The sequence below is a fragment of the Anolis sagrei genome, chromosome 5 (genome assembly GCF_037176765.1).
Source record: "Anolis sagrei isolate rAnoSag1 chromosome 5, rAnoSag1.mat, whole genome shotgun sequence".
In the NCBI taxonomy this organism is placed as follows: Eukaryota; Metazoa; Chordata; class Lepidosauria; order Squamata; family Dactyloidae; genus Anolis; species Anolis sagrei.
This window is the reverse complement of record NC_090025.1, coordinates 192,132,643-192,146,025: the sequence shown is the minus strand read 5'-3', so window position 1 is coordinate 192,146,025 and position 13,383 is coordinate 192,132,643. Positions and strand designations below refer to the sequence as shown.

General features: G+C 44.9%; 1 protein-coding gene across 3 annotated transcripts in view; it reads left to right on the top strand.

Moving 5' to 3' along the window:
* PLXNA4 (plexin A4) overlaps positions 1-13,383 on the top strand; it is a 770,557-nt gene that overhangs the window by 68,922 nt on the left and 688,252 nt on the right. For all 3 annotated transcript variants that reach the window (XM_067469348.1, XM_060776421.2, XM_060776422.2), the window contains exon 2: positions 10,387-11,691. In XM_067469348.1, the coding sequence (XP_067325449.1) occupies positions 10,510-11,691 (1,182 nt within the window). In that variant the 5' untranslated portion in view covers positions 10,387-10,509. The remainder of the gene's footprint in view (positions 1-10,386; positions 11,692-13,383) is intronic.

Sequence of the window (13,383 nt, the reverse complement as noted above, 5' to 3'; positions counted from 1 at the left end):
GATTGTACTTAAACAGTTAGAAGAACTTCATGATGGTTTGAGCTGTTCAGTAGTGCAATGCAGTGGAATCTCCTTCTCAAGAATAGGGGATGCCTGGCTCGAGAGCAGTACGTGTGAAAAAGATCTTGGAGTCCTCATGGACAACAAGTTAAACATGAGCCAACAATGTGATGTGGCGGCAAAAAAAGCCAGTGGGATTTTGGCCTGCATTAATAGGAGCATAGTGTCTAGATCTAAGGAAATAATGCTACCCCTCTATTCTGCTCTGGTTAGACCACACCTGGAATATTGTGTCCAATTCTGGGCACCACAATTTAAGAGAGATATTGACAAGCTGGAATGTGTCCAGAGGAGGGCGACTAATGATCAAGGGTCTGGAGAACAAGCCCTATGAGGAGCGGGTGAAGGAGCTGGGCATGTTTAGCCTGAAGAAGAGAAGGCTGAGAGGAGATATGATAGCCATGTATAAATATGTGAGAGGAAGCCACAGGGAGGAGGGAACAAGTTTGTTTTTTGCTTCCTTGGAGACTAGGACACAGAACAATGGCTTCAAACTACAAGAGAGGAGATTCCATCTGAACATTAGGAAGAACTTCCTGACTGTGAGAGCCGTTCAGCAGTGGAACTCTCTGCCCCGGAGTGTGGTGGAGGCTCCTTCTTTGGAAGCTTTTAAACAGGGGCTGGATGGCCATCTGTCAGGGGTGATTTGAGTGCAATATTCCTGCTTCTTGGCAGGGGGTTGGACTGGATGGCCTATGAGGTCTCTTCCAATTCTTTGATTCTATGATTCTATGATTCTAAGAGGTTTTTTAGCAGAGGCTGGATGCCTATCTGTCAGGAGGGCTTAGTTTATGTGTTCCTGACTGTCAGAATACTCCATGTGGTCTCTTATAGCTCTGTGATTCTATGATTTTACTCAAGGACAAGGTAGGATCTTGCCATCTGCAGAGGTATATAGAAGGGTGGAGAAGCAGATGGGGTGTGTGCGTGGGGAAAGAATGTCAGGCTGGCTTCCTTGCCCGACGTGCCGTGGCGTGGCCCATGGCCCAGGGGTATTGAATAAGCACTGTGCGGTTACCCAGCCAGTTCAAACGTGGCCAATAAAAAATCTCACAGCTGGCTGCTTTGCTCAGAGCTTAAAGGGCTCCAAGCGGCTTCGAAAAGCAAAGCATGATTTGCAGCATGAGAATTCAGCACAGTGTTTTGTACTTCAGGTGGGGAAGGGGGTGTTTCTGCCTTTGCTTCCCTTCACTGGCTCCCTGGGAGCAGCGAGAGAAATTTGCTCTTCCAAGAGCGCCATTACAGGGTTTAATAAGTCCAAAACATCCCAGAATTTTATCGCAGCAGCTTTTGTAGGATCCAAGGAGGGATCATGGAAAGCCATCCTGAGCAATACTGTCATTCCTTGGAGTTTGTTAACATCCCTCTTGCTTTAGGTCAGGTCTGGGGATGTAGAACAGGGTCTTTTTAGTACCTGCCATTAGATCCTGGACCTACCTTCCAGGGCCCTTCTTTGTTGTTGTTCATTCGTTCAGTTGTTTCCGACTCTTTGTGACTTCATGGACCAGTCCACGCCTGAGCTCCCTGTCGGCCGTCACCACCCCCAGCTCTTTCAAAGCCAATCCAGTCACTTCAAGGATACCATCCATCCATCTTGCCCTTAGTTGGCCCCTCTTCCTTTTTCCTTCCATTTTCCCAACATAATTGCCTTCTCTAAGCTTTCCTTTCTTCTCATGATGTGGCCAAAGTACTTCATCTTGTATTGTCGAAGGCTTTCATGGCCGGGATCACTGGGTTGTTGTAGGTTTTTCCGGGCTATATGGCCATGTTCTGGAGACAATTTTTCTCCTGACGTTTCACCTGCATCTATGGCAAGCATCCTCAGAGGTAGTGAGGTACTTCATCTTGGCCTCTACTATTCTTCCCTTCAATGAGCAGTCAGGCTTTATTTTTTGAAGTAAAGACTGGTTGGACCTTCTTGTAATTCAAGGCACTCAGAACTTTCCTCCAGCACCACAGTTCAAAAGCATCTATTTTCCTTCACTCAGCCCTCCCTTTGGTCCAGCTCTCACATCTACACAGCCATATAACCATATAACCTTCTACACAGCCATATAACCTATAACATCAAGGCAGAAAATTCCACAATATCTGCTTTGAAGTGGGTTATCTGAGTCCAAACTGCCTGCCATATATTCCAATTCAAAGCAGGAAATGTGGGGTTTTATTCAGCTGTGTGGAAGGGGCCCCAGAGAGTCCAAATTGGGCTCCCACTTATTGACAGGAAAATACTTTTTGTCTTTTCATTTTTTCCTCACGCTTTTAGAACTGGATAATTTTAACAAAAGGGCTTTGAATTGGCCGTTGTACTATTTTAATGATACTGGCTGAATTTTGGTCCCAAATTTGCCTTGACTTCAGTAGAAGGTCAACATATACATAAGTATATATCAGGCATGGGCAAACTTCGGCCCTCCAGGTTTTTGGATTCCAACTCTTACAATTCGGAATTGTGGGAGTTGAAGTCCAAAACACCTGGAGGGCCGAAGTTTGCCCATGCCTGGTATATATGATGTTTCCCTTGATGCAGCCTTGAATGGCATTGGCTTCTTTAGCTGCTGCATCACACTGTTGACTCATGTTCAAATTATGGTCAACAAAGGAGGTCCATTTGCCCTCTTGTCTCCTGCCTGGCCCAGAAAAAGCTTGCATCTCAGAGCCAAATTTACACCCTTTGCCTCTGTGTGTGTGTTTCTGCTCTCTTCTAAACTCATTGATGTTCCCTTGCCTTGCTGGCTGATCCTCCCAGCCTCCTTTTTGGCTATTGCTTGCCATTCTAAATTACCGTTGAATCCTGGCTGGGTTTTAATCTGGAAATAAACAAAGTGCCAACAATCCTGAGCCTCTGGCCTCATTTTGGCTGTCTCTTTATATTTTGTTTCTTTGGCGTTTGTTTTGAACCAGCCTCTTTGGAATCCCGTGTGATGATATGCAGGATTTCGCAATTCCATTAGTTGTTTGCTTCCCCTTCACAAAATAAGCTCTGTAATTTTACTTGTCTCGGATATGAGCCATAAGCTTTTGGGAAGCAAATGTTTCCTGTGTTCCTCCGTTTCCTTTTTGCAGAGAGGTGGGCTGGATGGATGAAACGTGCCCGAGACTCAGCAAGAAATGCCTCCTGGCACATGTTCCTTGTGCAAGAAATAGCTCCCTTTTGGGAGACGGATCCTGTGCCACCTGTTGTTTCAGGGATGGCACTCAGCATATGGCAAATGGGCTCTTAATAATCCAAAGGCAACCTGCATTCGGGGGTCTCCCGCTGTGCGTTCATGCCGTTACTCTCCTTGCAAACCTGCTCTCTATTTATTCTATGCTTTGCATTCTCTCTTTTGGAGATCTTTACCATAATTAGTACTGGGCGAGTACAGTGAAGAGCCAAAATTAATATTTTCCAAAGCTTCATTTGGAAAGGCATCTCTCTTTCCAGACAGCTGCTATGGTTTGAAGCATCTACTTTGGAAAGTGACGTACGCTGCTGATATTTGCCTAATCAATATAGCAAATGATTTGCAGAACCTGGACTTGTATGTTCTGGATTTTGAACAGAGGACTGGCTCTACCATTAGGCAGAGTGAGGTGACTAGTGCAGCATATTCTCTGACATTACTCAGGTAAGAACTGGGAAACATGGGGCCAAGAGAAATCAGAATGTGGTTGAGGTGGCAAAAGCTATTGGTGAGGAAGAGCTCACCATAGAGGAGAGGCAGCAGCAGTTTGATTTTGTCGGAGCCAAAAGGGAAGGGCAAGATTCTGCATCTTTCTCTCTGCTGAATGAACTGAGTGAAAACTATGGAAGAACTTCCTAACTGTGAGAGCTGTTCAGCAGATTATTTATTTATTTAAAACTTTTCTGTCCCGATCTTCTCAACCTCCGTAGAGGGACAAGGGACTCAGACTGGCTTACAGCAAGGATTCAATGCTAGTAGTACAATCTAAAAACATCATATAATAATGAGTTAAAATTACAAATAAACCAAATAGCCAAGATAACATCATGTCCAACTCAGTCCGTATGTGTGGTCGATAACTTTCTTCCGTAGCCGGTTTCATCCATTACTCTGGTAATGCTTCCTTCCATAGCCAGGATTTCACCAGCCTCCTGAAGGACAGGAGGGAGGGGGAAGATCTGATCTCAATTGGGAGAGAGTGCCATAGCCGAGGGGCCACCACAGAAAAGGCCTTGTCTCTCGTTCCCACCAGACGCAATTGAGAAAGTGGTGGGACCGAGAGCAGGCTCCCACCAGAAGATCTTAATTGTTTTGATGGTTCATAGGGGAGAATATATTCAGACAGGTAAACTGGGCCAGAACCGTATAGGGTTTTGAGGGTTTGAACCAGCACTTTGAATTGTGCTTGGAAGCTAATTGGCAGCCAGTGGAGCTGGTGCAAGAAAGGAGTTGTGTGCTCCCTGTACCCCGCTCCCGTTAGTAATCTGGCTGCCGAACATTGAACTAATTGCAGCTGGGTATGTTTAGCCTGAAGAAGAGAAGGCTGAGAGGAGACATGATAGCCATGTATAAGTAAGTGAGAGGAAGTCATATGGAGGAGGGAGCAAGCTTGTTTTCTGCTGCCCTGGAGACTAGGAACAATGGCTTCAAACTACAAGAAAGGAGATTCCATCTGAACATTAGGAAGAACTTCCTGACTGTGAGAGCTGTTTAGCAGTGGAACTCTCTGTCCTGGAGTGTGGTGGAGGCTCCTTCTTTGGAGGCTTATAAACAGAGGCTGGATGGCCATCTGTCAGGGGTTTTTTTGAACGCGATTGTCCTGTTTCTTGGCAGGGGGTTGGACTAGATGGTCCAAGATGTCTCTTCCAACTCTATGATTCTATGTTTCTATTTTCAACTCAGCTGTATAAAATCCACACTGGACTGGATTATATGGTAGTGTGGGCTCAGATAATCCAGTTCAAAGCAGATATTGTGGATTACCTACCTCAATATTCTGGGTGGTATGGCTGTGTGGAGGGACCCTCAGCTTGGAAATAAGCCATGGACAAGGGAGGAGGGAAACTGGGACATTTTAAAAGCAATTGGAAATGTAGGATGAATTGGGACTGTCTCTACCAAATCGGCATCACTGGAAGGTCTGGCACAGCCAGCAGGAAGAGCAGCAACTAATAAATGATTGGATTTGTTCCTGTTGTACTATTTTTTAATGTTGGGGAGGGTGTCTGTGGGATTTTTCTGCCTCATATGACAAAATTATTGGACTGGCTTTAGGTAAGACTTTTTGATGTAGGCAAGGTGGGAGCATCACTTGCCATTTCAGCCTCAGTAAGCAAATTCTTTCAGGCATCGTCCCCCATTCTGTATCTTTGCATTTCATTTTTTTCTGCATAAGTGGAGTATCTTGCACTTGTCCCTGATCAACTTCAGTTTGTTAGTTTTGGCCAATCATCTCTCTGATTCAGACCAACAATCAAATTCAGGCCAGAATGTGGCAGCTAGTTTAGAAGAGTGACCTACCTTACAGAGATGTTGAAAGTATGCTGAATGTTGAAGGTGCATGATTTCAGATCCCTTGGCATGCCAGAAGTGACCATGGCAGGGACAAAATGGGAATCAGAAAGGGATGGAGGCCACAGTTGAAATTCAGAAGACTCATACTTCTCTTTCTCTGGAGGTTTTAAAACAAAGACTGGATGGCCATCTGTCAGACATGCTTTGGTTGTGTGTTTTTGCATGGCAAGGGTTGGACTGGATGGACCTGGGGCTGTCTTCCAACTCTAGGATCCTATGATTCTAAGTCTTGTACAATATCAAAACTCATTTTCTCTTCTCCCCATCATCATCATCATCATCATCACCATCATCATCAACAACAACAACATCTTTGATGCCTCTCTGTACAATGGGTGGGATGTCCTTCTTCTGTCTTCTTGGTGGGAATCATAGAATCATAGAATCAAAGAGTTGGAAGAGACCTCATGGGCCATCCAGTCCAACCCCATTCTGCCAAGAAGCAGGAATATTGCATTCAAATCACCCCTGACAGATGGTCATCCAGCCTCTGTTTAAAAACTTCCAAAGAAGGAGCCTCCACCACAGTCCGGGGCAGAGAGTTCCACTGATGAACAGCTCTCACAGTCAGGAAGGTTCTTCCTCATGTTCAGATGGAATCTCCTCTCTTGTAGTTTGAAGCCATTGTTCCGCATCCTAGTCTCCAAGGAAGCAGAAAACAAGTTTGCTCCTTCCTCCCTGTGGCTTCCTCTCACATATTTATACATGGCTATCATGTCTCCTTTCAGCCTTCTCTTCTGCAGGCTAAAAGTGCCCAGCTCCTTAAGCCGCTCCTCATAGGGTTTGTTCTCCAGACCCTTGATCATTTTAGTCGCCCTCCTCTGGACACCTTCCAGCTTGTCAACATCTCTCTTGAATTGTGGTGCCCAGAATTGGACACAATATTCCAGGTGTGGTCTAACCAAAGCGGAATAGAGCATGGGGGGGCATGACTTCCCTAGATATAGACACTAGGCTCCTCTTGATGCAGGCCAAAATCCCATTGGCTTTTTTTGCCGCCACATCACATTGTTGGCTCATGTTTAACTTGTTGTCCATGAGGTCCACTGATCTTGGAGAGCCTGGGTGGCTGCTCAAATCAAGGCCCCTTTTCAAAGCTCAGGGTTCCAATCTTTGAAGGAGTTGTAGCAATGCTTACGTGCCTTACAAACCCAGGAGAGCTTTCTGATGTCCCCTGAGGACATGGTGGCATCAGCCCCTTAGGTTACGCCTCCCTGGGTATGGAAGGTCATCTTTTGCGACCTCTGGCAAGGTTCGCAGCCACAATTCTTGGGCACTCTTTGTACAATCTTTGGAATTTGGGATGCTGCCTGCAAAGATTTGCTATGCTGGTTCCTCTCCCTGGATTTTCTCAAGCATAATTGGTTCATCTTTCTTACTGACACTTTTAAGAAGACTTGGAGTGCTTCCACATAAAAGCTCAGTTAGCAAAGTCATTTTTATGATGTTTATTTAACAAGGCTAGGAAAGGCTCGAAGGAGCCGGAGGGTGGGAGGCAGAGGAAGAAAGTGGGCATTGAGAGTTGAACAGCACATGTAGATACAAGGGATATTGAACATCACCTTTGGGAGACAATACTATGGCTTCTCTTCCCACAACCTCATGACAGGAGGAGGTGACCTGCTTGTCATCACCGTGATGCATGGCTATGAAATGGAACAGGTTGAGTCTCCCTTTTCTGAATTCTGACCAAGATAGTGATGGTTCAGTGTGAACAAACTTTGTTTCATGCATAAAATTATTAAAAATATTGTGTCTAAAATGACCTTCCAGCTTTGGGCATAAGACGTACATGAAACATCAATGAATTTTGTGTTTAGATTTTGGGTTCCTTTATCAAGTTATCTCATTATGTATATGCCAAGTATTCCAAAATTTGTCGGGGGGGGGGGGATCCAAAAATACAGAGCATGTTGGATATGGGATACACAACTGAATCATAGAATCATAGAATCAAAGAGACATCATGGGCCATCCAGTCCAACCCCCTGCCAAGAAGCAGGGATATTGCATTCAAATCACCCCTGATAGATGGCCATCCAGCCTCTGTTTAAAAGCTTCCAAAGAAGGAGCCTCCACCACACTCCTGGGCAGAGAGTTCCACGGCTGAACGGCTCTCACAGTCAGGAAGTTCTTCCTCATGTTCAGATGGAATTTCCTCTCTTGTAGTTTGAAGCCATTGTTCCACGTCCTAGTCTCCAAGGAAGCAAAAAACAAGCTTGCTCCCTCCTCCCTCTGGCTTCCTCTCACATATTTATACATGGCTATCATATCTCCTCTCAGCCTTTTCTTCTTCAGGCTAAACATGCCCAGCTCCTTAAGTCGCTCCTCATAGGGCTTGTTCTCCAGACACTTGATCATTTTAATCGCCCTCTGGTCCTGGAACAGGGGTGAAGGACCTTTGGCCCTTTGATTATTTTGGATAGATGTCCTCCAAGATTTCATAGGTGAAAACCAATATGCCAAGCAAGCTCAGAATAATGTGGTCACAACAGCAAACGCTATCCACGAGGAGGAACACGCAAGCTGGGGGAGGCTGCAGGAGTTTCCTTTTGCCTGAGCTTCATGGGAAGGGCAGGATTCCATCTATTTCCTCTTTATCTATCTATTTATTTATTTACTACATGTATATACTGCTTTTCTCCCCCTAAGGGAACCCAAAGCAATTTCCACCATTATAAAGGCAAAATTCAATGCCATACATACATGTGAAATCCAGATGATAATAGCAAGACAATAACATATAACTATAAATTAACCTAACCAAATTAAAACATAAACATAAAATAACATTTAGACATAAAGAATAAAATTAATCACCGATAATACAATTATATGATATTAAAACCCACCAATAAACAACACGATTTGAAAACAGTTATTAAAATCATGCCATCCAAAATCAAGTCTGTAGTTGTTCCATTGGTCCATTTACTATTCCTTATTATCTTATTGCACTATGAGCATTGCTCTCCCAAAGCTTGGTCACATAACCATGTTTTTACTTTCTTCCTGAAGGGAGGAAGGAAAGCGGTGCTTTAATTTCACTAGGGAGGGAGTTCCATTGCTGAGGGGCCACCACTGAGAAGTCCCTGTCTCATCCCCAGCAGTCACGCTTGCAAGGAAGGTGGGATTGAGAGCAGGGCCTTCCCAGAAGATCTTAATTTCCAAGGTGGATCATAGAAGAAGATATATTTGGACAGGTAGGCAGGGTCGGGACTGTTTAGGGCTTTATAGGCTAAAGCCAGCACTTTGAATTGCTCTCGGTAGCAGACTGGCAGCCAGTGGAGCTGGCGTAACGAGGGAGTTACTGGACTGCAAGCCAATTCCCTTGGCTGTAAGGAATGGATTACAGTGAGTGCTTGTAAGAGAAACCTCCCATTTGAGGAGTCTCATTCAACTCCATTTGTAGGAACTGTCATGTTGAGGACAAAGGTGGAAAGTGCAAACTGGAGGGAGAAACGGAGATACAGTACTTTAAAAGCAGCTGAAAAATAAGAAGAGATTTCATAGGGTGAATCTGGGCTGCCAAATTAGGACAGTCGGAAGAACTTCAGATCCTCAATGCCTTTTACAATATAAGTAGTACCAAGATATTGTAGGAGTTATAGTTCACAACAAGGTTCACTCTCCATGCCTTAGAACAGTGTTTCTCAATCTTCCGAATGGAGCGACTCCTTAATACAGTTCCTCATGTGTTGGTGACCCCCAACCATAACATTAATTTAGTTGCTCCTTCACAACTGTAATTTTGCTACTGTGGTGAATCGTAATGTAAATATCTGAGATGCAGGATGTATTTTCATTCACTGGATCACATTTGGCACAAATACAAAATTTGATTACTGGTGGGGTTGGGGGGAGGGTATTGATTTTGTCATTTGGGAGTTGTAGTTGATGGGATTTGTAGTTTACCTACCATCAAAGAGTATTCAGAACTCCACCAACGAAGGAATTGAACCAAAATTGGCACACAGAACTCCCATAACTGTCGGAAAACACTGGAAGGGTTTGGTGGGCACAGACCTTGAGTTTTGGAGTTGCAGTTCACTTACATCCAGAGAGCACTGTGGACGCAAACAATGATGGATCTGGACCAAACTTGGTACGAATCCTCAATATGCCCAAATGTGAATATTGGTGGAGTTTGGGGAAAATAGACCTTGACATTTGGGAGTTGTAGTTGCTGGGATTTATAGTTTTAATACCTACAATTAAAGAGCATTCTGACACCCACCAATGATAGAATTGGGCCAAACTTGGCACATGACCTACATGGCTAACACTGAATATTAGTGGGGTTGGCAAGGTTGTTTTTGAATCCTGGGAATTGTAGTTCACCAGCACCGAAAAGGAAGAGAAGGACCCGCAGAGAGATCTTCAGAATGGAGCCAAACTTCCCACACAGAACCCCCATGACTAACAGAAAATACTGTGTTTTCTGATGGTCTTTGGTGATCCTTCTGATACTCCTTCATGACCCACTCAGGGGTCCCGACCCCCAGGTTGAGAAACGCTACCTTAGAAGGTGATAAGTTCACTTGGGCTCTGTGTCAGTTCCTGTCACTTCTGTAGCATTTCCTGCTGCTTTGACATACACTCAGCTGTTTATTTATTCCTCTCTGGCATCTTTTTATTCAAAGGGACTCCCTTTATGCCAGTCTTAATGCAGAGATGAAAAGGCAAGGATTAGCAGCTAAATAGGCTTTCTCTGAGGATGGCATGGTTCTGGGGGGAAGAAAATGGGCTGAGGAGAATGCTTTTCAGTAATGTCTTTTTCTCTCCCCTTTCTTTTCTCTTTTAGGATAAGCTCCAGTCCAGGATCGGTGCTTTGAAAGCAAAAAATCATTCGGAGTTCTGACATCATCCATCTCTTTCCTCAGCGCCGCTTTAGGAATACAAAAAACATTACTATTTTTTGGCAACCATGTCGGGAGACATGTGGAGATGGACCTGCCTGGTCTTGCACCTTCTCCTCTGTGCTAAGACGTTGCCTTCGGTTGCCAGGCAGCAGACTTCTCACCCAAAGAGACCCTTCCTCAACTTCACTGTGGACATGGCAGAAGTCTACTTCAACCACTTGGTGGTAGATGAAAGAAGAGGAAGCATTTACTTGGGGGCCATCAACTGGATCTATAAACTCTCGGAGGACCTGGAGGTCCAGGCGTCCCATCAGACAGGCCCGGATAGTGACAACCCAAAGTGCTACCCTCCCAAGGTGGTCCAGCCTTGCAACGAACCCTTGATATCAACCAACAACATCAACAAAATGCTCCTCATTGACTACAAAGAGAACAGGTTGATCGCCTGTGGGAGTTTATACCAGGGCATTTGCAAAATCTTTCGGCTGAATGACCTCTTCAAGCTGGGTGAACCTTTCCACAACAAGGAGCACTACCTCTCCGGGGTGAATGACAGTGGCTCTGTTTTTGGAGTGATTGTCTCCTACCACAATATGGATGATAAGTTGTTTATTGCCACTGCGGTGGATGGGAAACCAGAGTATTTCCCAACCATCTCCAGCCGGAAGCTGCCCAAGAACTCGGAAGCAGAAGGGATGTTTGCTTATGTCTTCCACGATGAGTTTGTGGCCTCCATGATCAAGATCCCATCGGACACATTCACCATAATCCCAGACTTTGACATATACTACATCTATGGCTTCAGCAGTAGCAACTTTGTCTATTTTTTGACCCTTCAGCCTGAGATGATTTCTCCACCGGGTTCCACCACCAAAGAGCAGGTCTATACCTCCAAGTTGGTCCGCCTGTGCAAGGAAGACACGGCTTTCAACTCTTATGTGGAAGTGCCCATTGGCTGCGAGAAGAATGGGGTGGAGTACCGATTGCTTCAGGCGGCTTACTTGTCTAAGGCGGGGTCCATCTTGGCCAGGTCTTTGGGCATCAGGCCAGAGGATGATATCCTGTTCACCATCTTCTCCAAGGGGCAGAAGAGGAAAATGAAGTCTTTGGATGAGTCGGCTCTTTGCATTTTTGTTCTGAAAAGGATCAATGACCGTATCAAAGAGAGGTTGCAATCCTGCTACAGGGGCGAAGGCACGTTGGATCTGGCCTGGCTGAAAGTGAAGGACATTCCCTGTAGCAGTGCAGTAAGTCATGCTTTTAAGCAGAAACATTCCCTTTTCTTTTCTGAATCAGGACATGGGTGCATGGAGTGAACTGAATCAGAACATGGGTGCATGGAGTGAAAGAAAAGTGATGTTACCTCTCAGCTTTGGTATCATGGGAGCTGGTAACTACATAGTGCAAACTATTTGCAAGGGATTGCGCAATGAGGGAGGTCCAGCTTGGCCTCCCACATTTTGCAATCTAATTTGCCACAAAAATATGTTTTAAAGCCTACATTAGTATAGTATTCCTGGATAGGTATTTTTAGAGGTTCATTTGTAGGAGCATAGAGATGGTTGCTTAAAAAATAGCCACTGCTATCGAGGGCTGGCAATTCCTTTGCAATAGGAGCAAATATGACATCTATGGTGTTTGACTGTGCATTCGTCAGCATTTTGGACAGTTCCTGTGTATTGAATCCAAAGCATTTACATTTTCCTTCAGTATATGAATGGATAATAAAGTTTATCACTAGAAATTAGTGGACTGTAACCAAATCCCCTCCCTGCCCTTTCCTCCTCTTCCTGAAGGAAATATAGGAATTTTTTGGATCCCCAAAGGGTTAGTCTTGGTCAGGATTAGATGGTGAATGGGAGAGAAAATGTCTATCCATTAGACCCCCAGGTTACCACTCTTGATATATAATCCTAGAATCCAACAGCTGGAAGAGAACCCCGAGGGCCATCCAGTCCAACCCTCTGCCATGCAAGAAGGTACAACCAAAGCACTCCCGATAGATAGCCTGTGCTATCTACAACCAAAGAGAATTCAGAACTCCACCAATGAAGGAATTCTCCTTCCAGAGAAGGAGACTCCACCACACTTCCAGGCAGCCCAGGCTACTCTTCAACAGCTCTTACTCTCAGGAAGTTCTTCCTAATCCCTGCCATGTTTTGCCCTTGTTTCTAGAACAGGAGAAAGACAATCCCCCTTCCTCTCCTCAATGGGACACCCTCTGAAATCTTGAAACCTGGTTCTCATGTTCCCTCTCTACGTTCTCTTCTCTCAACTAAACATCCTCCAGAAGGAAAAGAGGAAGGAAAAAGAGAAGCGAGGAAGAAAAGAAAAGGAAAGATGGGTGGAAGAGAAGGGAGGGAAGGGGGGAGGAAGAAGAAGAGAGAGATAGGGAAGGAAGGAGGGAAGAGGGAAAGAAGGAAGGATGAAAGCGTGGAAGGGGAAAAAGGAGGGAGGGAGAAAGGGAGGTAAGGAAGAAAGGGAAGGAGGAAGGAAAGAGAGAAGGAAGGATAGGATGGTGTGTGTGTGTGTGTGTGTGAGAGAGAGAGGGCCAGAGAGAAGCGATCAATGAGCCTATTTTCCAGTCCTCGGGCCTGGGTTTGCCCATACCTGATGTAGACTATGTATAAATCAAGGAGAAGCTTTTGATCAAAAATTATGAATTTTATATTATTTATGTATAAGATAATGGTTTGTACATGGAGAGGGGAAAGCTCATATGCCAGTGGGCTAGGCACCACTGACCACCCACATTTTCCTATCTATAAATTCAAAAAATGCCAGAAGTGGGGCAGTGATAGAGAGTGTAGAAATGGTCAGTGGTTCTCAACCTGGGAGTCAGGATCCCTGGGGGGTGGGTTGTGAGGGGGATGTATCAGAGGAGTTGCCAAAGACCATCAGAAAACACAGCATTTTCTGTTGGTCATGGGGTTTTTGTG